General features: G+C 53.1%; 1 protein-coding gene across 1 annotated transcript in view; it reads right to left on the reverse strand.

Annotated features, from left to right (window-relative positions):
* Window positions 1-27,034, reverse strand: part of HTRA1 (HtrA serine peptidase 1) — a 51,710-nt gene extending 24,676 nt beyond the window's left edge. The window contains exon 1 of the mRNA XM_030334987.1: window positions 26,545-27,034. Coding sequence (XP_030190847.1) covers window positions 26,545-27,034 — 490 coding nt within the window. The remainder of the gene's footprint in view (window positions 1-26,544) is intronic.
* Between the last annotated feature and the right edge of the window lie 557 nt (window positions 27,035-27,591).

Consider the following 27,591-nt stretch of genomic DNA (forward strand, 5'->3'; position numbering starts at 1 on the left):
AGGCATTAAGGCAAAGGCACAGATCCTGTCTTTCCCACTGATACCACAAGGTGAACAGAGGCCACCGTCTGTCCCCAGAGCAACTTTCCATTACGCCTGGTTTCTTCCAACACCCTGGGACATCCCAGGCCAGAAGGCACAAGAAGTGCCTTGATACTGTTGGGGGGAAAAGAAAGAGAAATCAAACGACCGCAATTTCTATATAAACATGCACCCTGTAATTAGTGAGCCCCCATTTCAAAGCTACTTTCAGACAAAGCGATCCCACATCCCAGTGTAGGGCTCTCACCCAGCAAGGCCAGAAAGTTGGTTTCTGCCAACACCATGGCATCTGGTGCAGAAAGGAGCTACTACAGACTCAGGTCCCAGGACACCCGTCCTGCTAGCACGGGTGGTGACAGAGGCAGGGTAGCTCCAGGAAGTTATTCCCTTAGCCTGCTGCTCTGGCCCCAAATTCATGCCACCTGCTGACATCCCTCGACATGTCTCTCTGCCTTCATGGACCAGGGCGGTTCTAGGCTAGTCTGCCGCAAAGAACCCCTTCCTGGCTCTCTCCACGCCTCCCTCGGGCCAGTCGCCTAGCCCAATGCGACACAAAGCAGGCTCCAGGGACCAGTGGCCCTGCCAGCGCCATGGCCCCTCGGTCCCATGCAGACACTGACAGGCAACCTGCAGGAGCCCTTACAGTGGTAACCTTCCATCTGGCGCATCCAAACATTTTAAACTGAGGCTTATATTTTGTGTCCTTTTTACGACATTTTGGTAGGAATTCATTTTAATTGATCCATGATGGATAGGGAATAAAAGGAAACGAAATCTGTTCCTTTGCCACAGATGGTCTAAGAAGCACGGATCTGTCCCCCTCACCTGTCACTCCCTGTCACAGCTCACTCAGCGGGATTCACAAACCACCCTGCAGCTTAAAAAGAAACCACTGGGGGCGCCTGGGTGGCTCAGTCGGTTGAGCGTCCGACTTCGGCTCAGGTCATGATCTCGCGGTCCGTGAGTTCGAGCCCCGCGTCGGGCTCTGTGCTGACAGCTCTGAGCCTGGAGCCTGTTTCGGATTCTGTGTCTCCCTCTCTCTCTGACCCTCCCCCGTTCATGCTCTGTCTCTCTCTGTCTCAAAAATAAATGAATGTTAAAAAAAATATATTTTTAAAGAAACCACTGGCCTGCAAAACCGTCCGTCACTAACCCAAGATAGGGCCTGTGTGCCCCACTCCCAACACACGTGCACAGAGGTGCACACAAACACGCCCACACGTACACACTCATACCCATGAGCCCACACATACACATGCACACTCAGACATTCATGCACAGACTCCATCTCTCATGCAAACCCACGTATGCCCATATACTCTCACACCCACTCGCATATACTTGCACATACATGCACACATATACACACTCCCACACACATACACTCACGTATATGCACACTCTTAACATACACTCACACACACAGAACCACACACCCACACTCACCCGCATTTACACATGCACTCACATACACATATAAATGTGCACACACATACACATACTTATACACACACACAGAGACTCACACACCCACACGCCTCCCTCCCCGTGAGCAAGGGCTGCAGCCGCTTCCCAGGCTCTGGGCCGGCAGTGAAAGCTGTGAGCCTTGCCAGTGCCTGTGGCTCCCAGAGTTTCGTCCCCACAGGTTTCCCCGGTGGCTCCCTGTCTAGACTGTGCTGATCCCACGGCTGCGTGTCCCCACCAGAGACCTCAGCAATGCAACTCGATACCGCTGGGCCCCGGGACATCGAGGGGACCAGCCTGCCTCTCCCACGCTTCCCTTCTGAGAAGTGAGAGACCATCGATGAGCAAAGGGCCCCTCTGTGGCCGGGCTGCCGGGCTCTGAGCTGCTTTACTCCAGGGCTGGAATCCACTCTCTTTTTGCACATCCTGATTTTCTAAGGTCAGAAGGTCTGCACCCACCAGATAAGGAAAACTAATTCAACAAGTGCGTGGTAGCATCATTTTATCATTTTTGCTTTTAAAGCCCCTTCATGCAGTACCCTACTTTTATTCCCCCTGCCTCCCTAAGGGCGAGGAAAATCAGGTATTGTTCCCATATTATATTTAGGGAAACTGAGGCTCACAGACCTTAAATGACTTCTCCACAGACACTACATGTTCTTTTTTTTTTTTAATTTTTTTTAATGTTTATTTATTTTTGAGACAGAGAGAGACAGAGCATGAATGGGGGGAGGGTCAGAGAGAGGGAGACACAGAATCAGAAGCAGGCTCCAGGTTCTGAGCTGTCAACAGAGACACTGACGTGGGGCTCGAACTCACGGACCGCGAGATCACGACCTGAGCCGAAGTCGGACGCTTAACCGACTGAGCCACCCAGGTGCCCCGACACTACATGTTCTTTTTTTTTTATTTTTTAAAAAAAAAAAAATTTTTTTTTTCAACGTTTTTATTTATTTTTGGGACAGAGAGAGACAGAGCATGAACAGGGGGAGGGGCAGAGAGAGAGGGAGACACAGAATCGGAAACAGGCTCCAGGCTCCGAGCCATCAGCCCAGAGCCTGACGCGGGGCTCGAACTCCCGGACCGCGAGATCGTGACCTGGCTGAAGTCGGACGCTTAACCGACTGCGCCACCCAGGCGCCCCACTCCATGTTCTTAATACAGAGTATAAATAATGGGGAAATCTGGGCAAATCTACAACTTTTCTTTTTCTTTTTTAAAAAAATGTTTAGCTTTGAGAGAGAGAGAGCATGCGCGAGCAGGGGGCAGGCAGGGAGAGGGGGAGACAGAGGATCCGAAGCAGGCTTCACCGCGACAGCAGACAGCCCGATGCGGGGCTCAAACTCAAGAACCGCGAGATCATGACCCGAGCCGACGTCCGACGCTCAACTGACTGAGCCACCCCGGCACCCCTACAACTTTTCTTCTTAATACCAGCCCCAGACATATCTGCCATCTCCCAGGTTTCCAGGTAGTGGTGGTTAATTGATTGGTCTGTCTCCCCAAGGGCTCTCAAGGGAGATATAAATAAGGGGACAGAAACATTCCTTCTGACCACAGAACCTGGCGACCATCACCCAGAGACAGCTGTAAACAAACGCATCTGGGCCTCCTCAGGCCAGCTTCCTGGGAAAGGCCAAAAGGAGGTTTAGCGCCAAAAGGCCAGCAACCTCCAGGTCAGCATGGCGTTTCAGGGACCCTCTCAATCACAAGAGTCTTACCAGCAAGGATCCTTAATTCACTTCCTCTTTCTGACTTCCCAGAGTAGGCATGGGAGAATTTGGCTGCATCAGGGGTAAAAATGAACATGGGTTTTTCCAGGTCCTGTGAGAACCAGCTGCTTTGTCACATAAACTAGAGAAAGTGGCTCCAGGCGCGGTGCATTCCAGGAAAACAACATGGGAGATCAGCGAGGACACAGGCCTGGGCGCTTAGAAGGCCCAGGGCCCATCCCATCTCCTGGGTGGCCTTCATTTCCCCATCTGTGAAATGGGGCCGACTGCCTCTAGAAAGAGCTGCAAAGTCCATCCAGCCCAGTTCCAACATTCTGTGATCTAATCCCCGTCTCTCCCTCTCACCCCAAAGTGCTATGGCAAGATAAAGAACTTGTGGAATTTGAGGCCGGGCACAGGACTCTCCAAACTCTGCACATGAGTACGCAGAAAGGAGGAAAAGCGGGAGGACGGACCATAATGAAGAGCCCAACTGACAAGCCTTAATTGTGAAGCTTTGATGAGAAAACCACCAGTGCCCCCCCGCCCGCCCCCCCGCCATCACCAAGGGGACCCGCATCAGCGGGAAAATGAAATAGAGCAGAAACAATGATCATAAGGAACATCAACTGATTGTTCAAAGATGGGCAAAATGTGAAACCAGAGAAGAAGTGTTTGGCTTCTCGAAATGCTATTTCAGAACGAGGAATGGAAATGTCTCTAAGACCAGCATGGCTCAGGGTCAGAGTCCCACTCCATGTCAAAGGCTGTGCATCAAACTAGAGGAGGCTGGCACGGCCCCCTGGTCGTTACAAACCCTGGCTGGCTCACCTGCTCACATCTCAACTGCCAGCCAACTGTCTTCCTTCCAGAGGGGTCACCCGAGGTGGAGAATTCCCCGAGGTGGACCCCGGCTGGCTCTGCCACAATCTAGGTGATTTTAGACGGATGGAGGGCCGGGGCATCCAGGCCACTAAGACTGGGGAAAATGGCTAAGAGCCCAGGCTGTGGTCTCAGCAGAGTAAGTGTGGCGCTCGGCACAGCAGTTACCTGCTGTGCGACCTTCGGTATGTCACCTCACTCCTCCAAGTCTCATCCCCCTTGTCCAGAAAACGGGGTGACAATAAACCTGCCTCAGTGCAGTTCTGAGGCCGAGTGCATGAGCTACTGTATATGAAGCGTTTGGCCAAGTCGCAGTGTCGAGTTTAAAAATAAAACTAAACAGTGCTGCTCTTTTTACGGTAAAGGTGCTCAGGAGACAGCTCTGGACAGGTGTGAACACCACACGCCTCGGCGGTACAGCAGAGAAGTTAAGGGGAGACGTGAGGCTGTCCACAGAACCAGGCTCCCCACCTCAGCAAATTTGTTCAGGTCCTGGAAATTCCTCCTCCCAGGGCCATCACGGCCGCCGCTGCAGAGGCAGAGATCAGGGGCAAGTTGTGTGGCAGGCCAATGTTTCTGGCCTGGATATTGACCTGTGCTCCCCAGCGTACAAGGCTAACCCGCACAAAGGGCAGCAAAAAGGATGACATATCGTGACCAGGTGGGGCTTGTTCCAGAAAGGATCGATAAGACTTAACATCAGAAAACTAATCAATGTGATGCTAAGAAAACTCAAGCGATTATCCCAATAGTTGCAAAAAGATGGGACAAAACTGAACGCCCACTCGTGACAAAAACACTCAGCAAACCAGAAAGAGAACTTCCTTGACCTGATAAAAAGGGATTAATAAAAAAACCTGAAACCAACATCATTCTCAATGGTGAAAGACTGAATGCTTTCTCTCTAAAACTGGGAGCAAGACAAGGCCGTTCACTCTTCCATTCAGTATTGTATTGATGTCCTAATTGGAACAGTTAAGCTAGAAAAAGAAATTAAAGGCATAGAGATTAGAAAGGAGAACATAAACCTGCCACTATTTGAAGACGGCACGATAGTCCATACGGAAATTGCTTAAGAATCTGAAGTGTACCTGCTGGAGTGAGTGAGTTTGTCAATGTCACAAGAGAACACAGGTCAATACACACAATCGTATTTCCATGTATTAACAATAAACTATTGGGGACACCTGGGTGGCTCAGTCGGTGAAGCGTCTGACTTTAGTTCAGGGCATGATATCGTGGTTCACGGGTTCGAGCCCCGCATCGGGCTCCGTGCTGACAGCTCAGAGCCTAGAGCCGCTTCAGATTCTGTCTCTCTCTCTCTCTGCCCCTCCCCTGCCTCTGCTCTCTCTCGCTCGCTCTCTAAAAGAAATAAAACATTTTTTAAAAAAACAATAAACCATTGGGGCGCCTGGGTGGCTCAGTCAGTTGAGTGTCTGACTTCAGCTCAGGTCATGAACATCTTTTTTTTTTTTAAGTTTTTTTTTTTTTTTTTAATTTTTCTAATGTCTGTTTATTCTTGAGACAGAGACAGAGCGCGAACAGGGGAGGGGCAGAGAGAGAGGGAGACACAGAATCTGAAACAGGCTCCAGGCTCTGAGCTGTCAGCACAGAGCCCAATGCGGGGCTCGAACCCACGAACTGTGAGATCATGACCTGAGCCGAAGTCGGACACTCAACCGACTGAGCCACCCAGGCGCCCCATGAACATCTTTTTAAAAAACAATAAACTATTGGGGCGCCTGGATGGCTCAGTTAGCTGAGTGTCTGACTTTAGCTCAGGTCACGACCTCATGGTCTGTGAATTCAAGCCCTACGTAGGGTTCTGTGCTGATAGCTTGGAGCCTGGAGCCTGCTTCGGGTTCTGTGTCTCCCTCTCTCTCTGCCCCTCCCTCACTCATGTTCTCTCTCTCTCTCTCTCAAAAATAAATAAAAACATTAAAAAAATTTTTTAAATACTGTTGGAAATTAAAATTTTTAAATACCAATTATAGCATCAAAAATATTAAATACATAATAGGTAAATATTTCACTTTAAACTGAAAAACTGTGAATAACTAGGATTAGAATAATGAGTCACAGCATTTTACAGGACAGGCCTTTCCATCTACCTAATAAATATTTATCATTACTAATGTTTAACACAACAAATGACCCATTAAGAGCAGCCAACGTTTCCTATTATTTAATGAGTTTAAAACTGCCAGGATTTCATCCAAAGATAATAAATGATTTTTCTTTCCTCTGTATAAACTACTAGGAAAACACACAGCTCCGTAAATGCTGCTTCCTTGAACCCCATCTTCCTCGGAGTTTTACAGATAATACTTACCTACTTTCAAAAACTTCTACACAGGGGGGAAGAAAGAGATACACACAGCCTGCTCGTTTCATTAATTATCAAAATTAGCGTAACAGACACTTCCATTATTAAGTGTTTGCTGAAAAGTGCCAGGCATAGGTTAAGAATTTGACATACGTGATCACAGTGAAGAAAAATGTGTTGCAGTGAAAATGAAAAATCACAATGTGGGGGCTACGAACCAACAGGTGGACTTTTATCTATGCTCCTCTCCGAAGATTTAGCACCGAATTAGACATGTGCTTTAAAAACATCAAAGTGTGCGTGTGTTCCTATTTAAGGCAAAAACGTCTGGTAAAGATTAGATGTGGGGCAAGAGGAAAAGATCAAACTCGTATACTTCCCTCCTGCCAGCTCCTTAGTGCAGGCCAGAGGTTGTACAGGGTATGAAAGTATATGGGAGCAGAGAAATATGCCAGAGGAAAGACTAAATTAATAATAATCACAATAGGGCACCTGGGTGGTTTAGCCAGGTAAGCTTCAGACTCGATCTCAGCTCAGGGTATGAGCTGAGCTCAAGCCTTGCATCGGGCTCTATGCTGATGGCACAGAGCCTGCTTGGGATTCTGTCTCTCCTCCTCTCTGCCCCTCACCTGTTTGTGCTTTCTCTCCCTCTCTCAAAATAAATAAACAAAATAATAATAAGAATAATAATAACAATAAAGAATTCTATTCTCTCCATAGGAAACATTACAAACTCACTATCATATGAAAGGTGATCCAAGGCTCTATAATTTTGAACTTTTTCTTTCTTTTGTAAATTTTTTTAAATCTTTTAGAGCACACACGCACGCACACGCACGCACAAGCTGAAGAGGGGCAGACGGAGAGAGAGAATCCCAAGCAGACTCCGCGCTGTCGGCACAAAGCCCGACGTGGGGCTCGATCCCACAAACTGTGAGATCATGACCTGAGCCGAAATTAAGAATCAGATGCTTAACCAGCTGAGCCATCCAAGGCGCCCCTTGAATTCTTTTCCGCAAAGAGGTTCCTGAATTGTCTATGTCTCAGGTCCCTGGACCTGTCAGTGGGGAGGTGGGAGGACCAGCTCCTAACCGAGTAGCAGGCCTGAGTCCCACTCATTCCCCAGCTCCCTGGATTTCTGGAGCTCGTGACTGGCTCGCCGTGTAAGGCGAGGAGTGGGGGACCCTTGAGCTACATCTACGGGATGCGCTGCCTCAGTCACCAGGACTCCCGGTCACCGTCCAGACACCATGGCTAGCAGGGGAGGCATCTGCTTTAGGAGGACCAATGGAGCCCTCCTGGCAGTCCCAGGAGAGCCCCGGGGCCGCCCCGGGGGCAGCTGCCACCGCAGACCTGGCTCCAGGAATCCCAGCACGGATCCCAGATGCCCTGACCCTGTTCTCGGCTCCACGGTTTCCCAATCTGGCCTGGCAGCTCCGGGTCGCACCTACAGGGAATAGATGGGGTGCCGGGCTGAGCTCCAGCCCCAGAAGATTCCTAGCAGCGTCAGCGACGCTGGGAAAGATCACAAGGCTCCCATTAGTGCCAGGATGACTCCAGAGCCAGACTTGGCCTCAAATCCTGATGCTGCCCCTTCCAGCCGTGTTAACTTCCGGCAGTGGCTTTCCCTCTGTCCGAGCCTCAGTCTCCCGTTCTACATCCTGAAGATAGTACCACCTCGTCCAGGTGGTGGGGAGTCCAAAGCGGGACAGTGCCCACAAAGCCTGCCCTCAAGGCCATTATCATCTCCCAGCTCTCAGCCTGCGCACCACCCAGGTGCATTTCAGGGCGGGCTCCCAAGCGCCTCCTCCCACACTCCTAAGACTTCTCAGAATCCCGTTTCTGCATTCTCATTCAGGCATGCCCGGCCCGTTTTCAGTGTTGCCCCCGAAATGACGGTTACCACCTGGGGGGTGTGAACTTCCTGCAGGACCCCCACGCTGGTCTGCATCTCCCGAGCACAGCTCCCCACTGCCCTGATTCCCCAACTCGCTCTCCCAGGACCCCTTGAGATACACCCTCCGCTGCTGCAAACTTCTCACCAGCCTCCGGGCCCACTCCGCTCCACCCCACCCACCCCTGCACTCACACTATTTTCCTTCCTGCCTGGAATCCTCATTCTCCTCCCATACAGCTGGGCCAGTCCCACCTAACCCGCAATATTGGCAATAAAATAATAACACCAATGAGAATAATACCAGTACTCATTTACTAAGCATCTACTACGTGCAAGCAGAATGCGAGACACTCAACAAGCATTATCTCTAAATGTTCCTGCAAGCCTCTAGGGTGAACCCCATGCCCAGTCTCCGGAAAGATGGAAAAACGAAGGATGTGAGACGTAAGGCCGAGAAGCGAAGCATGTTGCTCACGTCCTGAGAGCTGGCAGGTGGCACGGGCGGGAAGCTTCCCCCTGTGCTCTGCGGCCGTAGCCTCCCTTCCAGGCGCCGGCCCCTTCCCTCGGCCTCCAGCCCCCTGCGGCCCCATGGCTGTAGGAAGAGGCTTCCCACTTCGTGCCTGAGAGCTCAGGGCCAGAACTCGGGACTAACAATCCAGCCTTGGCTTCCAACAAGAACAATCGCGCCTTCCAGTTTCTCAAGAGAATCGAGAAGTAGAGCTAATTTGGAAAACAGAACACAGTGTATTCGAGGGAAAAGAAATGAATCCCCCTTTATTCACAGGGAACAGCATGTTCCCAAAATTCAAACCAGTTGCAAGAGGAGATTGATCAAATCATGGGCATTTTAATGCCCTGTCCTACATTCAGGACCGGAGAGGCGACGCGCAGGGCCCTGTGCAAAATGAAACTGCAGGGGCTCCTTGCTCCAGAATTATCGAGAAGTCCAAGACGGTGGCCACGGGGCGTTAACCCGGGTGTGGGGTCCGTCGGAGCACGGACTGCACGAGAGGCGTGCCCATGACGCCGGGCCTGTCTGCATTTCATTTCATTTGATTTAAAACCCAAAGTGCAGAAGTACTGAGAGGCAGCACCCGCTGCCCAGGAGCCGATGGAGATACTGAGTCTGGCAGAGCCCAGGAGCCCACAGGCAGCCGTCAGGGGTGACGGGCGCTCCATGTGCCGGGAGGCGGGCACTCCCGTTCCGTGGTCCAAAGTGCCGGGCACGCCTCACACGTGGGTGAGACAAGTATGCGACCACAGGCAAGGCCCTGGGGCTGAAGGTTCCTCAACTTTAAAATAAGGAGGCGCGGGGTCACCGGGTGGGGCTCAGTTGGCGAAGCATCCGTCTGTTGGTTTCGGCTCAGATCACGATCTCACACTTCGTGAGTTCGAGCCCAGCATCCGGCTGCGTACTGACGGTGCGGAGCCTGCTTGGGATTCTCTCTCCCTCTCTCTCTCTGCCCCTCCCCTGCTCTCTCTCTCTCTCTCAAAAACTAAATAGAGTTTTAAAAAAATAATAAAATAAGGAGGCTCAACTGGGTGGCTTCCAGGGTCCCTCCCAGCCCCCGAGGAGAAAGGGAAGAAATCCCTTGTGATGTGTCACCTGATTGCTTCCACTTCAAGTGCCACCAAAGGTACCGGTCCTTTCAAGCCTACAAATCCCAGCACAGACCAGCTCCAACAATCAGCAGGACGCAGGGGAAAAGACGAAATGTGAAGAGAGACACTCAGCCAACAGGGCCCGAGTTGGCCAGAGCCTTCTTCGCCAAGGGACCGCGGGAGGGCAGGCGGGGATAGCTGGCCCTCCTCCGTTCGCCCCTGCCTCTCTCAAGCTTCCGGTCCAGCCCTTCTCTTCCTTCTGTCACACGGGCCCGGGCACAAGTGACAAAAGAAACGAAGTCCTTTCAAAGGCAAGGGCACAAAACGCACCATGCAGAGGTCGGAGATGAAGGCCAGAGGAAAGCCTGTTCCCGTGTTCACCTGAAGGGACACCCCGGGCCCCGGGCCAGGTGATGACCAGGAGAAGTAATCACCCCTAAGACACCAGCTTGGACCCACCATGCTCTAGATTCAAGGCCAGCCCCAAAGCCTGGGGAAATGTACTCTGGCCACCAGCAGAGGCACTTCCAGCCAGGCTCCCACGGGCTCAGAAACTGTCAATCGGCCCCCAGTGGGGTGTCATGAAACATTTCAATAGTCTTTAGGAATGGCTCAGTTGCTTGCGGGGTCTGGGACACACTCTCAGCTGTCATCAGCCACCCTCCCACAGCCCCAGCGCTCGAACAGGAGCCCCCCACCCCATATGAGTTCCAGCCTCTGGAGCCCCCTTCCTCCAAGTAGCAGCCACAATTCAGGCTGACGATCCAGGGACACCCCCAGAATGTATTGCCAGGGGGCTGCATGCTGAAGGCTGGCCTCTTTTTCACCTTTTGATGGTCTGAGGGGCACATCTGAACTTTTCTTCGTCCCTAGCACGGCTAGATGAAGAGTAACTACCAAGAGGCTACTTGCTGGGTAAATAAATCCGGGCTCAAACCCAGAGGGGACCTGCAGGAGGAAATTCCACTCCTGGCACATCACCTGCACATGCCCGGGGCCTGCTCTCCCACCTGCTCTGTCCTGCTCACAGTCTGGCACCTTCACAGAGAGGCCAAGTGGAGCCTGGACAGGGGGAGGTGGGGGGTGGGTAGCACACGCAGTCAGGATCCAAAGCTTGTCCCACCGATGCTCCTCCTACTTCCCCAGCGCTGCACTGCCCTGCGCCCAAGGTCCCCGCACTTCTGATGGGGTGAGGACGTCAATCTCAGAGAGACAAAACAAAGCAGAGAATGAGAGGGCTGCAGCCAAGGCCAACACATATGAGGGGTCTGCCATGGCCCGACGCTATGATGGTGGGGACACTGTGCTTTTGCTCAATGACGGGTCCCCCCGCCACCCCGCTTGCCACATCAGACCTTTTTTTTTTTTTTTTTTAAAGTGGGCTTCACCCAACGCGGGGCTTGAACTCATGACCCTGACATCAAGACCTGAGCTGAGATCAAGAGTCGGATGCCTCACCAACTGAGCCACCCAGGCGCCCCAACACATCAGGGTCTTTTGATGTCAGCATTGGAACTGGGCTCCACAACTCTGCCGAGTGCGGGCACCTGAAGCAGGAGCGGGCCACCTGTTCCCACTTGGGTAGGGGCGTGGAGACGGGACTAGGAAGCAGGCGGTTAACTAACCTGACACCGTGCAGCTGGGAGAGGTGCTGGTCCACATTCAGGGAGGGCAAGGGGGATGATTTTTCACTAAGAAAAGCTCTCTTTGTGAGGTTGCATGATGAATTCAAGAATGACTGTGAGAGGGGTGGGAGAGGCCAGACCAGCCAAGGGGGGGGAGAAAGAGAAGCATTACAGGAGCCAGACGGCGGGCGGGCGGGCGGAGAAACAGAAGGAGGCTTCCTCGCCTTGCAGTGAACTTTCACTACTTTCTCCCTGAGGGTCAGCAGAGAATCAATTTAAACAGGTTCCTAATGGGGAATGAGTCACGATGCGCAAAGGGAATGGGGCCTCCTGTTTGCAAGCGGCTTGCCTGGGAGGAGAAGAAGCATAACCCAGTGGAGGCAGCAAAGATGCCCCGAAAAACTCATTTTCTCCACGTTTTCAGTTTGAGCGACTGCGATCTGTCTGTCCCACTCCATTAAATTCCAAGTAAGCTTGTCAGGAACAGCTCCAACCCAGAGGCTGGCCCAGCGCTGGTCTGGGGTGTGGAGGCAGCAGAAACAGAAGTGAGACTTTGCACATTCCGGGAAACCAGACCCCCATTCTAATCAGTGCTGTGACTGCAAATTCCAGGACGCTGGGGGCCTGACGCAGAGGGGCCCCTGCACAACGAGGTTGCTCTGAACCTTGCAGAGAAAAATGCCCAGGAGGGAGACAGGTATCACTTGGCTGTGGCCACGGCAGCAGAGGCTGAGGTCTAAAATAAACTTGAAAATCCTGTGCATCATCAGGGCCACCGTCTGCAAATCTAAGGAAGAAGGAAACGGAAGACACAGTTCTAGAGTCAAACTTCTCAAGGCCAAAGGCCCTTGGACCCCTCCTTGTTAAAATAAACTGAATTCACGGGGCGCCTGGTTGGCTGGGCTTCTGACTTTGGCTCAGGGCATGATCTCACGGTTCATGGGGTTCGAGCTCTGCATCGGGCTCTCTGCTGTCAGTGCAGAGCCCGCTTCGGATCCTGTGTCCCCCCCCCCCCCCCCGCCTCTCTATCCCTACCCTGGCCGATCCTGCACACTCTCCCTCTCTCTCTCAAAAATAAATTAAAAAACATTTTTAAAAAGTCATAAAAAATAATACACTGAATTCACAAGGAGCCACTGTTATTATTACTATTTTTTTTTTTAAGGTTGCATGATGCACTCCCATGCTCCCTGTCTTCTGCACAGAAATAAAGAAATGAAATTCAGGAGCGTCCAGGGTGACCTATTTCTCTCCTCATAATGAAGAAAGGAGGAAGAGGAGGCGGAGCCTGGGAGCCTGGCCTCAATTTCCAGCCCACACTGGCGCTTCCAAATGCTGGCAGCCCCCCTTTCCGGCGCAGTCTCCCAGACGGCCGAGGGTGGGAAAAGCTCGCCTGACGCCAGCCCTCAGACCGCGAAGGTGCCCCCCAGCCCCACGGGGCCCTGAGCACGGAGCCGCCTGCAGAGGCCGGGCAGCAGATGATGCAGGGGTAAGACAAGGGGCGCGCACACTCTGACCCTGCCCCAGACAAGCCTGAGCCCGAGCCTGCCTCTCCCGACCGACCACGGGCTCTGGGGGTGGGGGGCACCTGGCCAGTTGGCTGCGAACCCCTAAATGTGCCGTCAGTCACAAGGGCGGCTCGGTGTTGCAGCTTCAACTTTACTAGTAAAGAGGTGCCTTTTCCAGAACAACGTGTCTATGTTTTCATGGCGCCTGTCATTGATCATTACTTTTCAGTTTCATCGGCCAAAAAAAAAAAAAAAAAGCCCTTCCCTGCGCACCTCGGTGAATGCTCGGGTCTGGTCAGTATTGCGGCCTCTGACAGTCTTTCCCGACCTATTATTGTCCGTGCTGGGGGAAAAGTGTCCGATCCATTCCACCGCACAATTTTTTTCCCCCCGAAGTCTCCTGAATGCCCAGCATGATGTGTCTTTTATTACCTTCAGGGAAACGGCTGACCGCTCAGTTCACAAAAACACTATTAATGTTCCTCTTGATAAGCATCTGGCTCCGGTCTTGACCTTCCCAGATTTCTCATTTGGGTTTTCTTCCTGCTCCGACTGCTGCTACTTGTTATGTCTGGAGCGGCCAGGGCAGCTCTGCCTCCGTAAGCAGTGGGGCTGGGAGGCGACCGCGGAGTTGCTCAAGGGGCCCCCCCGGAACGCACCCCTCAGCGGTCATGGTTCCCCTCCCACGGCCCCCTGGTGGAGGAGGGTGGGCCTGGGAGCCAGGGGAAACCGGGAAGGCACAGGGAGGGATGTGACTGTGAACCAAGGCCCTCCATCCAGGAAGGGGACAGTTCCTCCCAGGAAGTACCCCATACCCATCTGTGATGAGCCCGATACAAGGAGGAGAAGGAGGGTAACTTAGGAAACCGAGACAGAAGCCAGGGGGAATCTCTGGCTCAAGGAAGAAGTGAAAAGTGGGGCCTGAGACCCGAGACAAACCACTTCCCCTCTCTGGGCCTCAGTTACCTCAGCAGTAAGATGATGAGGGGGTGGGCTAGACCATTTCCGACATCCTTTCCAGCTCCCAACAAAGTTATATGATCTAATAAATCTGAGAAGTGCATTTCCTGATCTCTTCCTGTCAGCAAATAATTCCCATCCATATAGAATATTCCCGGTTTCCTTTAAGAGACAAAACAGATGAACATAGGGGAAAGGAAGGAAAATAATATAAAAACAGAGGGGGAGACAAACCCTAAGAGACCCAACAAACTGAGGGTTGCTGGAGGGGTTTTGGGGGGGGGGGATGGGCTAAATGGGTAAGGGGCATTAAGGAATCTACTCCTAAATCATTGTTGCACTATATGCTAACTAATTTGGATATAAATTTTAAAAAATAGAATTAAAAAAAAAAACAGAGGCAGGCAAACCATAAGAGACTCTTAAATACAGAGAACAAACTGAGGGCTGCTGGAGGGGTGTTGGGTGGGGGGATGGGCTAAATGGGGGATGGGCATTAAGGAGGGCACTTGGGATGAGCACTGGGTGTCATATGCAAGTAATGAATCACTGGGTTCTACTCCTGAAACCATCACTTACTACACTGTATGTTAAATAACTTGAATTTAAATAAATAAATTAAAAAATACATATATTGCTGTTTTCAATGCTGGCTTCCTGTGTCACGTGCTCTGGTTTCTTCCAATAGAACAAGCCAGGGCCACCTCAACAGTTCAGACTTTCAACGTGACTTTCCCGGCTGGGATTAGGACTCCCCGTCAGGGAGAATCGATAGAATACAAAGTCTGGCCTTCCTATATCCACCCAAGAGAGTCTGGTGTGGCCATAGAATGGACTAAGGCACCGGCACATGCTACAATGTGAATGAGCCTTGAAACCATTATGCTAAGTGAAAGAAACCAGTCACCAAAAACCACATGGGGTACAATTCCGTTAGTAGGAGATGTCCAGAACAGGCAAATCCAGACGGACAGAAAGCAGATTTAGTGGTTGCCTAGGACTGGGCAGAGGGAAAGTATGGAGTGTGTGCTGATGGGCACTGGGTTTCTTTTTTTTTTCTTACGTTTATTTAGTTTTGAGAGAGAGAGAGAGAGAGAGAGAGAGAGAGAGAGACGGCACGGAAGGGGCAGAGAGGGGGGGGGACAGAGAATCCAAAGCCGATTCCACACTGACAGCAGTGAGCCTGATGTGGGGGCTCGAACCCACGAACCGTGAGATCATGACCTGAGCCAAAGTCGGACGTTCAACCGACCGAGCCACCCAGGTGCCCCCGGGTACTGGGTTTCTTTTGGGAGTGATGAAAATGTTATAGAATTCAACCACAGTGATAACTGCACCCCTCTGAGAATATACAGAAACTGTGAACCATACACTTTAAAAGGGTGAATTTCACAGCATGCGAATTACGCCTCAATACAACTACAATAAAAAAGAAAAAAATGTCATTTGTACCTTTTTAACTTTTTTTTTTTTTTTAATTTTTTTTTCAACGTTTATTTTATTTTTGGGACAGAGAGAGACAGAGCATGAACGGGGGAGGGGCAGAGAGAGAGGGAGACACAGAATCGGAAACAGGCTCCAGGCTCCGAGCCATCAGCCCAGAGCCCGACGCGGGGCTCGAACTCACGGACCGCGAGATCATGACCTGGCTGAAGTCGGACGCTTAACCGACTGCGCCACCCAGGCGCCCCCCTTTTTAACTCTTTTAATGGGGCGACTAGAAAGGTGGATTTTATCTATGTGGCTCATGTCATATTTCTGTGTGTACAAAACGTTTGAATAAACATATTCTTCCCTTTGCAAAACAAACAAAAACATCCTGGCCTCCTCCTGCACCCTGGGCAGAACTGGATATCTGGGAGGCTCAGTGCAGAGAGGCCTGGGCTGGGTGTCCAGGGACTCAAGTCCTCGGTCACAGCCTAGGTTGTGACCTCGGACCTTCACATGCCCTGGCTGGTCCTGGCTCCTCACTGAAAACAGTAGGGTCAGATAAGATGACCTAACAAACACAGGACCGCTTCCAGGTCAGACAGTCTGGGATCACAACTCTATCACTGGGTAAAAACCAAATTTTTGAAGTGTTCACTCTACCCCAAACGTTGATTATCTCTTAAAAGCATCCACCTGAAAATAAAAACAACTTAAAGACCAGGGTGCCTGGGTGGCTCAGTCTGTTGAGCATCCGACTTTGGCTCAGGTCATGATCTCACGGTTCGTGAGTTCCAGCCCCGTATCGCGCTCTGTGCTGACAGCTCAGAGCCTGGAGCCCGCTTTGGATTCTGTGTCTCCTTCTCTCTCTGCCCTTCCCCTGCTCATGCTCTATGTCACTCTCAAAAATAAATAAACATTAAAAATAAATAAATAAATAAATAAATAAATAAATAAATAAACAAACAAACAAACTGAAAGACCAACCAGGTGATCTATTCAGTGAACAGAATGACTCATTTGGCATCATCCTGTTCCATTTATCTTGAAGGTTTTCTTTTAGGGGAATTTCTTGTTGCCCGTCTCAACTTTCAGTGACTTAAGACGCTGCTAATTCTACAGCTGATGGCAACGAACACGGGTACAACCCTCTAGGAAGACGACTTGGCAATATACACCGAGGGGCATTAAAAAAGCCTTATTCCATCCAGTCATCGCACTTGTTAATATCTGCCCTGGGGAATAACCCTAGATACAAAAGTAACCAAGAGCATGAAAGTGTTCATTTCAGTATCCCCTGCCACAGCAACCACAGCTCAAACAGACACAAAGCGGGGACTCGGTAACCAGACGCTAGTAATGCTTGGGACAGAAATGATGGAGATGCCAAGCTGTGGCTCTTTTTGCCAGTTTTCTTTGTTTGCGATGTAATTAGACTATATTTATAATTTTTAAAACCTGATACGGTAAAACGTGTCATCAAATGTATGAATTCATGTCCTGAGACGTCTACAGAGTCCAGTAAAAGAAATAAAAAGTGAAAAGAGCCTTGATGCTAAGAGAGGGAAAACTTGGTATAGTCATCTCAAAGAAAATCTAACCGCAGCTTAAAAGACAAGGAAGCATCTCAGCCCCGATTTATGTGGCGTGTCCACCATGATATTTGTACTGGTTTTTTTTTTTTTTCTTTCCCCTCAGTGAGAGCACTATAATTATAGTTCAGAAGCATTAATAATATGTGCTTAGAAGGGGTCATCTTCCAACTGAAAGAGATCATTCTTTTGGAGGGGAGATCATTTTTTTGGGGGGGGGCAGTTATCTTTAGCATCATTTTGGGAGACTAAGCCAAAGTACCCACTGCTTCTCAGCCTCATGGGAAAATCACATGGATGGACCCTGTCCTCTCCCAAACACCCATTTGCTTCCAGCAGGAAGGCGTGGTTGACGTGGGAAGGGCCTCAGGATGGAGTCCACACTGGCTCCCCACTGATGAGCTGGGCAGCTCGTGAGTCATGTTTCCCTTAGGTGCCCATTTCTCCAGCTGTAAAGGGAAGGGTTGGGCTACAAGACCTGCAAGGCCCTTCCACACTCAGGCTGCACGCTCTGGGATTCGGTCCTCTCTACGAGGCACTTGGGGACTATGGCCAGCCCTCGGAAGGGAAGGAGTTGTTCTTGTCCACAAAACCCCAGAAAACATGAAAATGAGGTAAGGCCATGGTCAGAGATGGGCTGTGGAAGCCCACAGTATTTTTCAGAGGACGAAGGACTGTCTGGCTGGCCAGTGATGGGCATTCCAAGGAAATGGCTGTGTCTGAGAACACCACAGAACCCCCCCCCCCCCCCCCCCACACAGGAAGGAATCAGGGCACGTGGGTCCTTTCTCGACAGTCTCCAATCCTTGCCCTTCCTCCTGTGCCTTCTGAGCTGTTATCAGACTTCTCCTGGGTTTCTCCGGTGAGGGCTGAACCCATACTGGGCTCTAGTTTTCAGAACCCAAAATGTCAAAAGTGTCATATCTTGGAATACGGATTCATACATTTGATGAATTTCTCCAGCAATTTCAAGCTGGAGAACCTCAATTCAGGCCACTTCTTGGCCAGCAGATGTCCGACAGAAACTCAGCCTAAGGAACTCAGAACGCACGCCACAGGCTCCCTGGAGGCACAGTGGAGACGGCAGTGTGCTCGGTATCATAATTCCCAATTCCTAGTGGTTTGAGCCAAAGTGTTCTTCCCTTAAGAGCTGATGGTAGTGGACTTGGCCTTTGGCTTCCCTGAAACAGAGCATCAGTGCTTACGAATAATTCAGTCGCCCTGGCCAAGGGCTATCGTGTCTCAGTGGGATGGGGGAACACGCCCAGAGGAGACCCATGTCTTAAACACACAGGAAGCATATTACTTTTTGCATCCTTCTGGCTCCACGGCTTGGTGCTGGTTGTACCAGGAGCCCCGGAAGAGTCCGGAAGTGCCAATTCAGGGTCCTAATTCCTTTCAGGTGCAATGCTCCAGGACTCCCAGATGACCACACAGCTTCACAGCCACTCTCTCCTCTGACTCTCACAGTGTCCCTCTGAGGTCTCCTAGGCAGCATCGTTATCCCCATATTACAGATGAGGAAACTGAGGCTGAAGGGAGTTCAGAACTCCCCCAAAAGGTCCAAGCAAGTACGAGAACCCAGGTCTCCTGACACCAGGAGGTCACAAAGGAGACAGCGGGTCAGGGCTTTGGAGCAGACTCAGGAGACTTTGCCACACCTGTCTCGCGAACCGACAGACCAAGCAGGCCAAAAATCAGTCAGGCCAGGGTTGACCTGAACAGCACTATCAGTCCACTAGACCTAGTTGGCATGTATAAAACACTCCATCCGACAACCACAGCAGAATATTCTGCTGTTCACATGGAACACTCGCCAAGACAGGCCACATTCCAGACCAGAATACACACCCTACCAAACTTAAAAGAACAGAAATCATACCAAGTATGTTCTCAGACCACAGTGGAACTGAACTAGAAATCGAGAACAGAAAAGATTGCTGGAAACCGCCCCCCCCCCCAAATACTTGGAGATTCAGTAACAGTCTTCTAAGTAACACTCGAGGCAAAGAACTCTTGAGGCACCTGGGTGGCTCAGTCGGATAAGCGTCCAACTTCGGCTCAGGCCATGATCTCACTGCTTGTGAGTTCAATCCCCGCATCGGACTTTCTGCTATCAGCGCAGGGCCCGCTTTGGACCCTCTGTCTCCCTCTCTCTCTGCCCCTACCTACCCCACTTGTACTCTCTCTCTCTCAAAAATAAATAAAAAAAACATAAATAAAAAAGAAGTCTCAAAATGGTTTGGGAGTAAGACAGAGTTGGGTCCCAATCCCAGCCCTGCTTCGTCCTGCCAGGGAGCCTTGGTCAGTTACAACCTACTGCTTGGACCCTCCTCTTGTTTCCTGAGCCGGGAAGCGAGGACAATGCCATTCCCTCCCTGGGTGGCCCTAGTGGCCAAGGAGGCAGCAGGCCCCTAACTCAGGGTGCACAGTGTCCCCTCCCAGAGCACACCCAGCGGCAGCAGCTCTTTGGGGGTCACTGTTTCTCCAGGGCTGTGACCCACCACCCGGCCGTCCTGGGGTCCCTGGGCCCCCCGGCTAGCTCACTCTGCCAGAGAAAACCAGATGTGACCGCTAGACGCTGAGCCTTCTCTCCTCCGTATCTGGCTGGCAGCTGCCTGCCTGGGCAACCCCAACTGGCAGAACTCTGTGTCCATCCATCCCCACCAAGTGGTGACTGCCACCTGGAATAGTGGCACCGAAGACAGGGCTTCTCCCAGTCACGGGGTGCGAGATGACTCAAGTGCTAGATGAGCTGCTGAAATCTCACCCGAGACGATGTGAAAGGGAACCGTCCCGCAAACCTCGCCAAACCCTGAGAAGAAAACAGCTCGTCACACACACAGGCCTACCGTCTTCTTCTCAAGATCTGATTGCACAACTAATGAAAAAGATGTTTCCTGAGGCCTGAAGGCATTGCACAAGCCTCTGACTCACTTAGGGTTTATTCAAATCTGAAAACTATCAAAAATTCCAGCCACAACAACGTGTCCTCCGAAACCAGCATGTGCCCAAGGGCGCAGGATCAGCCCCCAGTGAGGGAGTGGGCCACGGTCACGTGATGCTGGGGAGGACCATGTTCATGCAATGCGCTTACTTGACAATTTGTCCCAGGAATCTCAAATAATAGGGTAGCCGGTAGGCTCCCACACTTCAATGTGGCAAATCTTTCCATGTGAGACGCTCCCAAAACAAGGATTATTCAAGAAGCTCTCAGGGCTTCTAAACACTGCCATCTCCTGAGAGTCACAAAGTCCCTCCAGGCAGGGTTAACAAGGGGACATCTGTAAAAGCTCAGGTGTCCAGCTCTTCACTCAAGAGAAGTCACACAGGGGCGCCTAGTGGCTCAGACGGTTAAGCGTCCGACTTTGGCTCAGATCATGATCTCCCTGCTGGTGGGTGCAGCAAGCCCCGCATCGGGCTCTGTGCTGACAGCTGGGAGCCTGGAACCTGCTTCGGATTCTGTGTCTCCCTTTTTCTCTGCCCCTCCCCCACTCATTCTCACGCTCTCTCTCTCTCTCAAAACTAAATAGGAAGGAAGGAAGGAAGGAAGGAAGGAAGGAAAAAAGAGGAAGGCAGAGGGAGAGAGCGGGAAGGAAGGAAGGAAGGAAGGAAGGAAGGAAGGAAGGAAGGAAGGAAGAAAGAAAGAAAGAAAGAAAGAAAGAAAGAAAGAAAGAGAGAGAGAAAGAAAGAAAAGTCACACACTTGTCAAATGACACATAGGCAAGGACCAGGGGGTTCACGGGGTAACAGGGACAGTGGCGTCTGAGTCCCTCTGCCCAGAGAAACTTTCAAACATATTTACTGGCAAATTCCAAGTCAGCTTCCAGGATACATGTCCCCCACCACCTTCCTTCTCTGCGAAGCCTTCTGTAACCCACCTGCCCACCTCATCCCCAGGAAGACATGATCCTTACAGCACTCGCCCCGCCGAGCTGACTCCCTGTTAGATGTCTCAAAAATGATGACTGTTTCTATTATTACAGCTAATGCTGATTGGGTCCTAGTAACGCAGCAGGTACACTTCTAAGCACTTCATATAATTAAGAGCTTCCACCCCCCAGCAACCCAAGGACATATGTACGCAGGTACTATTGTTTTTATTATTATTCCACTGATGAGGAAACTGAGGCTTACAGAGATTATGTCACACACACGAAGTCCCACGTTTAGAAAGTGCTGATCCGACTCCTGAGGCCAGGTATCACGTGATCCAGCACGAAGTCCTTGAGATCGTGGGCTGCTAGACTAACTCCCTTCGACCCCCTTCTGAGTACACAGTAGGTGTTCCATAAATGCTCTGAAGAAACTTAGAAATAGAATCCACGTCACTAATTCCAAACGCTAAATTCTGTACCCTCTGAGCAGCAAGTGGCCTGGCCTCTTCGTTGCCACTCATTTCGGTCTGGTGCTGTGTTATCCTAGCTGGTGACCATCGGTGGCTCTAGACACATGTCACCCAGCAGCACTGGGTCACACCAACTTCCCTATCACTTCTGGGGGCCTTTTGGAAAAGCATTTGGAATTGGTACCCGTCTCAGTTCCTCTGTTGATGTTAATTCTATCTCCCTTTCTTTCTTTGCCTTCTTGCCTCCTTTCTTGCCTGCCAGCCTGCCTTCCTTCCTTCCTTCCTTCCTTCCTTCCTTCCTTCCTTCCTTCCCTTTTTCCTTCTTCTTTAATGGCAAGGAAGGTGGGAAAGAAAGATGAAATGACTCGAGAAGGATCCCACTCCAGCCCAGCCGTGGGGCCTCTGGGAAAACAGGGAGAGGCACCAGGTTCACTGGAGCTCACATCTCAGGGGTGGGCATGTCACCACGATGGTCAACCAGGGATTTTCCCCCAGCCAGCAAAAGCTAACGTACAAGGGAACCAGGCCCAAGATGGGCCACGTGACCACGGGTTTTTAGATTAGTTTTCTTACAAGAATCACAGACCATTCCAGCTAGAAGGGACCTCAGAGATCATCTGGCCCAATCCCCTCATTGCTGAGGCTCTGAGATGTCGGGGCTGGTCACCTGGTGAGGTAACAGTCTAGGAAGGGTCAGAGCCAGGGGCCAGCCCGCCAGTCCCTCCACACCAGCTGGCCTTCCAAGGAACCCTCAGCCGCTGCCAAGCTTGATTTCTTCTTCAAACTAAGCCCGACCAGAGCTATTTATTCACTTGATATACAGGTCCATGGAAAGTCTGATCTCTCAATCCAAGGCACGAAACAGTGTCCAGGATCACACAACTCCAAATGGACTCAGAATCCAGCCCCGCAGTCCGGAGGCTGTCGGACGCCTGACCACAGTTAGCTCATGGTCCCCACCAGAATCGCTTACTGAATGCGGTTATTTTAAGCTCTAATGCAACCTATTTACAGCTCTTCTGGACGGAATGAAATAACTCAAACGCTTGGCTTTCGACACTGTTAACTTACTAATTTTGTGAAACTTTAATATTTTAACTCTTTAGCAAAACCGACAAGAGAATAAAGGCAAATAACCAACCGGAGAGAGCAAAGCCTTCTAAACCGTGGAAAAGACGGTTCTTCTTCCAAGCTGGTGGCTCTTTACCAGGAATGCACAGCCAGGCTCCACCTCATCAGGGTGGGGGAGGAGAGATTTGGGGGGCGGGGGGGGGGGGGGGACGGCGATGTTGGGACCAGGACCAGAACGAGGACGGGAGAGCTCCAGGCTTGTCTGGGCTGCCGTTTGGGGTGGGGTGGGCTCTCCTGGGGGGGGTACTAGGGGTAGAAACGGAGTAGCCTGCTCCTTTGAGAAGTCTTTTTCAGGCCTCTTTCCTGGCTTCTCGTCCATTTTTAGCAGAGATCCGTAGTGCTGGCTAGTCTTTTGCAACGTCTGGGAATCCAGGGGGGACTTTCTCTCCCCAACAGCAGTCTGGGGCCGAGGGTTCTGGTTTGGAAACATCTCTCTTCCAGCCCCTTCTGTTCTTTTGCTTTTCTGTAGCAAAAGTTGCACTGACGGCAACTGGGGCAACCCTGTCCTTCAACTCTCGTGCCTGTGGAATGAGAGCTGGGAGGTGTCCTACATTTCATCTCAAGGCCATGGCCATCTGGAGCACTGTTTATTCCAGCTATTAGCCACGGCTTAGCTGGAGCTGGCTTATAATCTTAGTTTCTCTGTCAACAGCACAGCACGGTGATTATGAATGCGCCCTGGACTAGATGCATGGGTTCAAGTCCTGGACAAGGAACTTCTCTGTGACTCTGTCTCCCAGTTGGGACACAGGGAAGATTAGAGCACACTCCTCACACGATTCTAGGAGGGTCAAATGGGTTGACACATGCCTGGCACAGAATAAGCCCTAAATATATGTTAGCCTTTATTATTATACTGTTATATTACTTGCAATTCCTTTCTCCGTTATAATTTCCTGACAGCAGCGAATTTTTGCTTTAAATGAATCCAAGCTGCTAGTGGTGAAAGATGAGAGATCTTTGTTCTCATACTTGGACACTTTCCCATCCAAACCCTGACAGCAGCATTGAGATTTCTTTTTTTTTTTTTTTTTAATATTTTTTTAAATGTTTATTTATTTTTGAGACAGAGAGAGACAGAGCATGAACGGGGGAGGGGCAGAGAGAGAGAGGGAGACACAGAATCGGAAGCAGGTTCCAGGCTCCGAGCTGTCAGCACAGAGCCCCACGCGGGGCTCGAACCCACCGACCACGAGATCATGACCTGAGCTGAAGTCGGCCGCTTAACCGACTGAGCCACCCCGGTGGCCCGAGATTTCTGAAATAGATGATTTGCCTTCACCTCCAGAACCATTTTTAGGAGACGCTGTCTGAACTCTTCGTTAAACAGCTTACAGATAAAAGTGCTTTCTTTTCAGTGGTGACACGTTCCCCCATCCAACCATCCACCATGATTCTGAAGAGCCGCTCAACTCAGGGCCCGCTGGTCTGCGGGCATTTCCTCCTGGCTCCCCGCTCGCTCTCTGCTCCAGACAAACCCTCCAGAGGATCTCGGAGATCATGGAGCCCGCTCCTGTCTCGGGAGCTCCTTCCCCACATCCGTGCACGGCTCCCTCCAACTCCAGGCCTCCCGCGATCACCCCAGCGAAAAGAGAGAGCATTCCCGCCAGCCCTCTCGGCCAGAACTGGCTGCCAATTCACCTCATTCAACAACGACGTCAAGTGACCTGCTCGCGGGCCGGGCTTCCACTGAATGAAGTCTTGGCTCCCAGGCTCCGGTCCGCAGAGGCACCTCTGGGAAGTCAAGGGTGGAGTGCTAGACGGCAGGAGTGGAGCGCGGGTGGGCGGCAGATGGGAAAAGCAAGGCCTTCCATTAGGGGAAGTCTGGATGGCCCTGTGTCTCAGGCACCTCTTATTTCCTGATGCATTCACTTATTCATTCATCACCTGCCCACATATCTACCGGGTGCCTCCCGTGTGCCAGGCAGAGAAGCACACGGCGTCTGACACACCGCAGCGCTCAATAAATACTTGCAGAAAAAGGGTGAGAATAGCCTCGCCCCCTCTTGTCTCTCTCTCCTCTCAAGGCCGCTGTCTGGGAGCCTGCTGTGGGCCTGATGGCCCACGGACAAGGACCTGTTTCTCTCCACACGGCGACTATTAATGCCTCTGCCAGCTGCGAAGCTCGCTAAGTGACTCCACGGGCAATAAATCAGGTGCTCAGACGGTGCCAATGACTCAAGACCCCGAGCAGTGAGACTACACACAGGAACAGCTGGCTTGTTTTTGACAAAAATATGCCAGATGCTTTTTTCAGTGTCGTCACCCCACACCCAGACTATTGCAGTGGCCCTCACTCCGCACCCTGGCGAGTTCTGCGCTCCGGTGCTAGGTGAGTCCTACGCCGGGATTTCTTTAAGCTGCCCCTGGTCCAAGAACATCCAAATACACAGCACAGCCGGCCTCTTCAGGCCCGGGACTCTGTGCCACCAGCCTGAGTCACTCTCGCTGCCCGCCCCTAATGTCCCCAGCCACACCAATCTATTCACCAGCTCCCAAGCAAGTTTCAGGCTTTGCCCAGACTGAGCAGGCCGCCCGGGATGCACTTCCCGGCCTTCGGGAAACTTCCGTCACCCTGTCTGACCTCTCTTTCTCAGCCTTGGGGCTGGCACCAGGGAAGGCTGTCTGGGTTCAAATTCCAGCTGAGTGGCCGTGGGCAAGTAACTGAGCCTCAGTTCCCCTATCTGTGAAACGGGAATCTCACACCTGTGCACTGTCACAGCCATACCTCAGTCGCTGTTGGACCACTTCTCTCCGAGGGAAGTCTCCTGCCTCCCCCCTGGCTAGGCTCTTTCCCGAGGGCAGGCCGGGCTCCCTGCTCCTGTGCTGCTGGAATACACAACCTCCAATTTCTCCTCCACGGCTCTGGCACCTTTCTCTGCGTGGGAGCCAACCTGTGCCAGGCCCTAGTTGGTCGTGTTGGACCATATTTCTCCAAAGAAAATCTAGACCACTTCCTGGCGCTGGGCTCCCATGCCTCCCTCCCTCCCCATGCACTGCCCGCGGTAGGAGGCTGCGGCCAAGTGCGCTGCCAAGCACAGCCGGCCCGTCCCTACACCGCTGGATTGGCCGCAGCTGAACTCCGTATTGTTTTTCCACATGGTCTCTCCGCCCGGAGAAGCATCCCTCTGGAAGGTCCCGCGAGAGAGACCATTTCCCCACCCTTCGCTGGGTCACCGGCACCTCCCCAGCCAGGACGGGTCTCGCTGAGCCAGAAATGATGCGAAAGTAAGGAGGAGGGGTTCACGTCTTCATCCCTAACCCGCCTCCCCCCACCCCTTCCCCGCCTCAGATTCCGCGATCCAAAGTTCCGTTCCGCTTATTTAAAAAAAAAAAAAAAAAGCCACTTTCATTTTTGTAGGATTGGCTCAAAACACGGGAAGCAGGCAGGCGGCCACGCCGCTGCAAAGTCTGCGGGGCTCAAGCGGTGCCAACCCAGCGAGATCATCTGGGGGAACCGCGGAGCGGGCGGGAACACCGTTCCTTTCAAATACAAAGTTACGGGAAAGTTTTCCGGGACAGGATCCATAATAAGACGAACGCACGCTTAACTCTAAAGGCGCCAGGGGGGTGGGGGGCGGAATGCAGAGAAGTAGAAGGAAGGCAAAGCGACAGCAATGAGTCCTGGCGGTCCCGACGCCTCCGGCACAAGGCACCTTTCCCAATCCCTCTCAACTCTACGCGCACACTCCTGTCTCGTTTGTCCGTGTTCCCCCGGGGCGCTGTGGTGCCTCGCGGGGCACCCAGCAGCCGGCCAGCGGGCGGGACGCCCCGTCACCCTGACCCGGGGCTGCCGCCCAGAGCGCGCGGGGCACCCGCCGGGCGCGGAGCCGGCCCCGGGCCGGGCGCAAAGCTTGGGTCCCCAGGGGGCCCGCGGAAAGTTCCCCCACCGGGGGTCCGGGGCCCCCGCCTCTCGCAGCAGGTGGGAGCCCCAACACCCCGCGACGCTTCGCCGCCCCTCGGCTCGCCCGGCCGGCCCGCCGGGGCCGGGATGGCGAGAGCGGGGAGCCCCCGGGCGCGCAGGTACCTTGGCCGCAGGCGCCGCGCTGCAGGACGATGACCGGCGGCTGGTGCAGCCTCTCGGAGCGGCGGCTGGCGGCGCGCAGCTGGCACAGGTTGGCGTAGGTGTTGGCGTCGCTGCCGCACACCGGCTCGCTGCTGGCGCACACGCAGAGGCCGGCCTGCGAGCGCCGCCGCACCGTGGCCGAGGCGGGCACCCCGAAGGGCACCACGCACTGCAGCCCCTCGCCGCACGGGCCCTCCTGCAGGCCGCACGCCGCCCCCTCGGGCGCGCCGCACACCTCGCAGCAGCCGCACGCGTCGCGGACGCGGCCGCCTTCGCAGTGTGCCGGCGGCGGGGAGCAGCGCGCGGGCTCGCAGCGCTCCGGGCACCCGGCGGCGGCGGCAGGCGCCGAGCGTCCGGCCCGGGACGGCTGCGCCGGGGCGGGCGCCGCGAGCAGCAGCAGCAGCAGCAGCGGCGGCGGCGGCGGGAGGCACGAGGCGCGCGGGGGCTGCATGGCGGCTCCGACGGCGGCGGCGGCGGGCTGGGCGCGGGCCGGAGAGCGGCGCCGGGGAGAGCGCGGGAGGGACTAGGGGGAGCGGGTGCGAGTGCGCGCGGCCGCGCGGCCCAGCCCATTGGCCTCGCGGCGGTGACGAGCCGCCTTGGGGACGGGCACGGCGGCCGGGGGGGGGGGTTGCGGACGGGGGGCGGGCGGGCGGGCGGCTGCAGCGGGGACCGCCCGCGGCGGGGGCAGGGCGGGCGCGCCCGGGCACGGCGCGGCTCGCGGGGCGCGGGCGGGGCGGCGCGCGGGTCCGCCCTCTCGCGGGGCTCGGTGTCCGGCTCCGCGCGCCCCTCCCGCCCCTCCCGTCCGCGGGTTCTCGCACGCCCCTCGCCAGCCTAAAACTAAGAGGGAGACTCTGCGAAGGGGAACCTGCGGCGGCCCCGCGCGCGCGCGCGTGCGCGGGCCCGAGGAAGTTCCCCAGATTGCCGAGCCGGGGACCCGCTGGCCCCTCGGTCATGCGTTCCAGAGGAGGGGGGCGGGCACTTCCCTGGAATTGACCCCCGCGTCCCACA

This window comes from Lynx canadensis, chromosome D2 (genome assembly GCF_007474595.2).
Source record: "Lynx canadensis isolate LIC74 chromosome D2, mLynCan4.pri.v2, whole genome shotgun sequence".
In the NCBI taxonomy this organism is placed as follows: Eukaryota; Metazoa; Chordata; class Mammalia; order Carnivora; family Felidae; genus Lynx; species Lynx canadensis.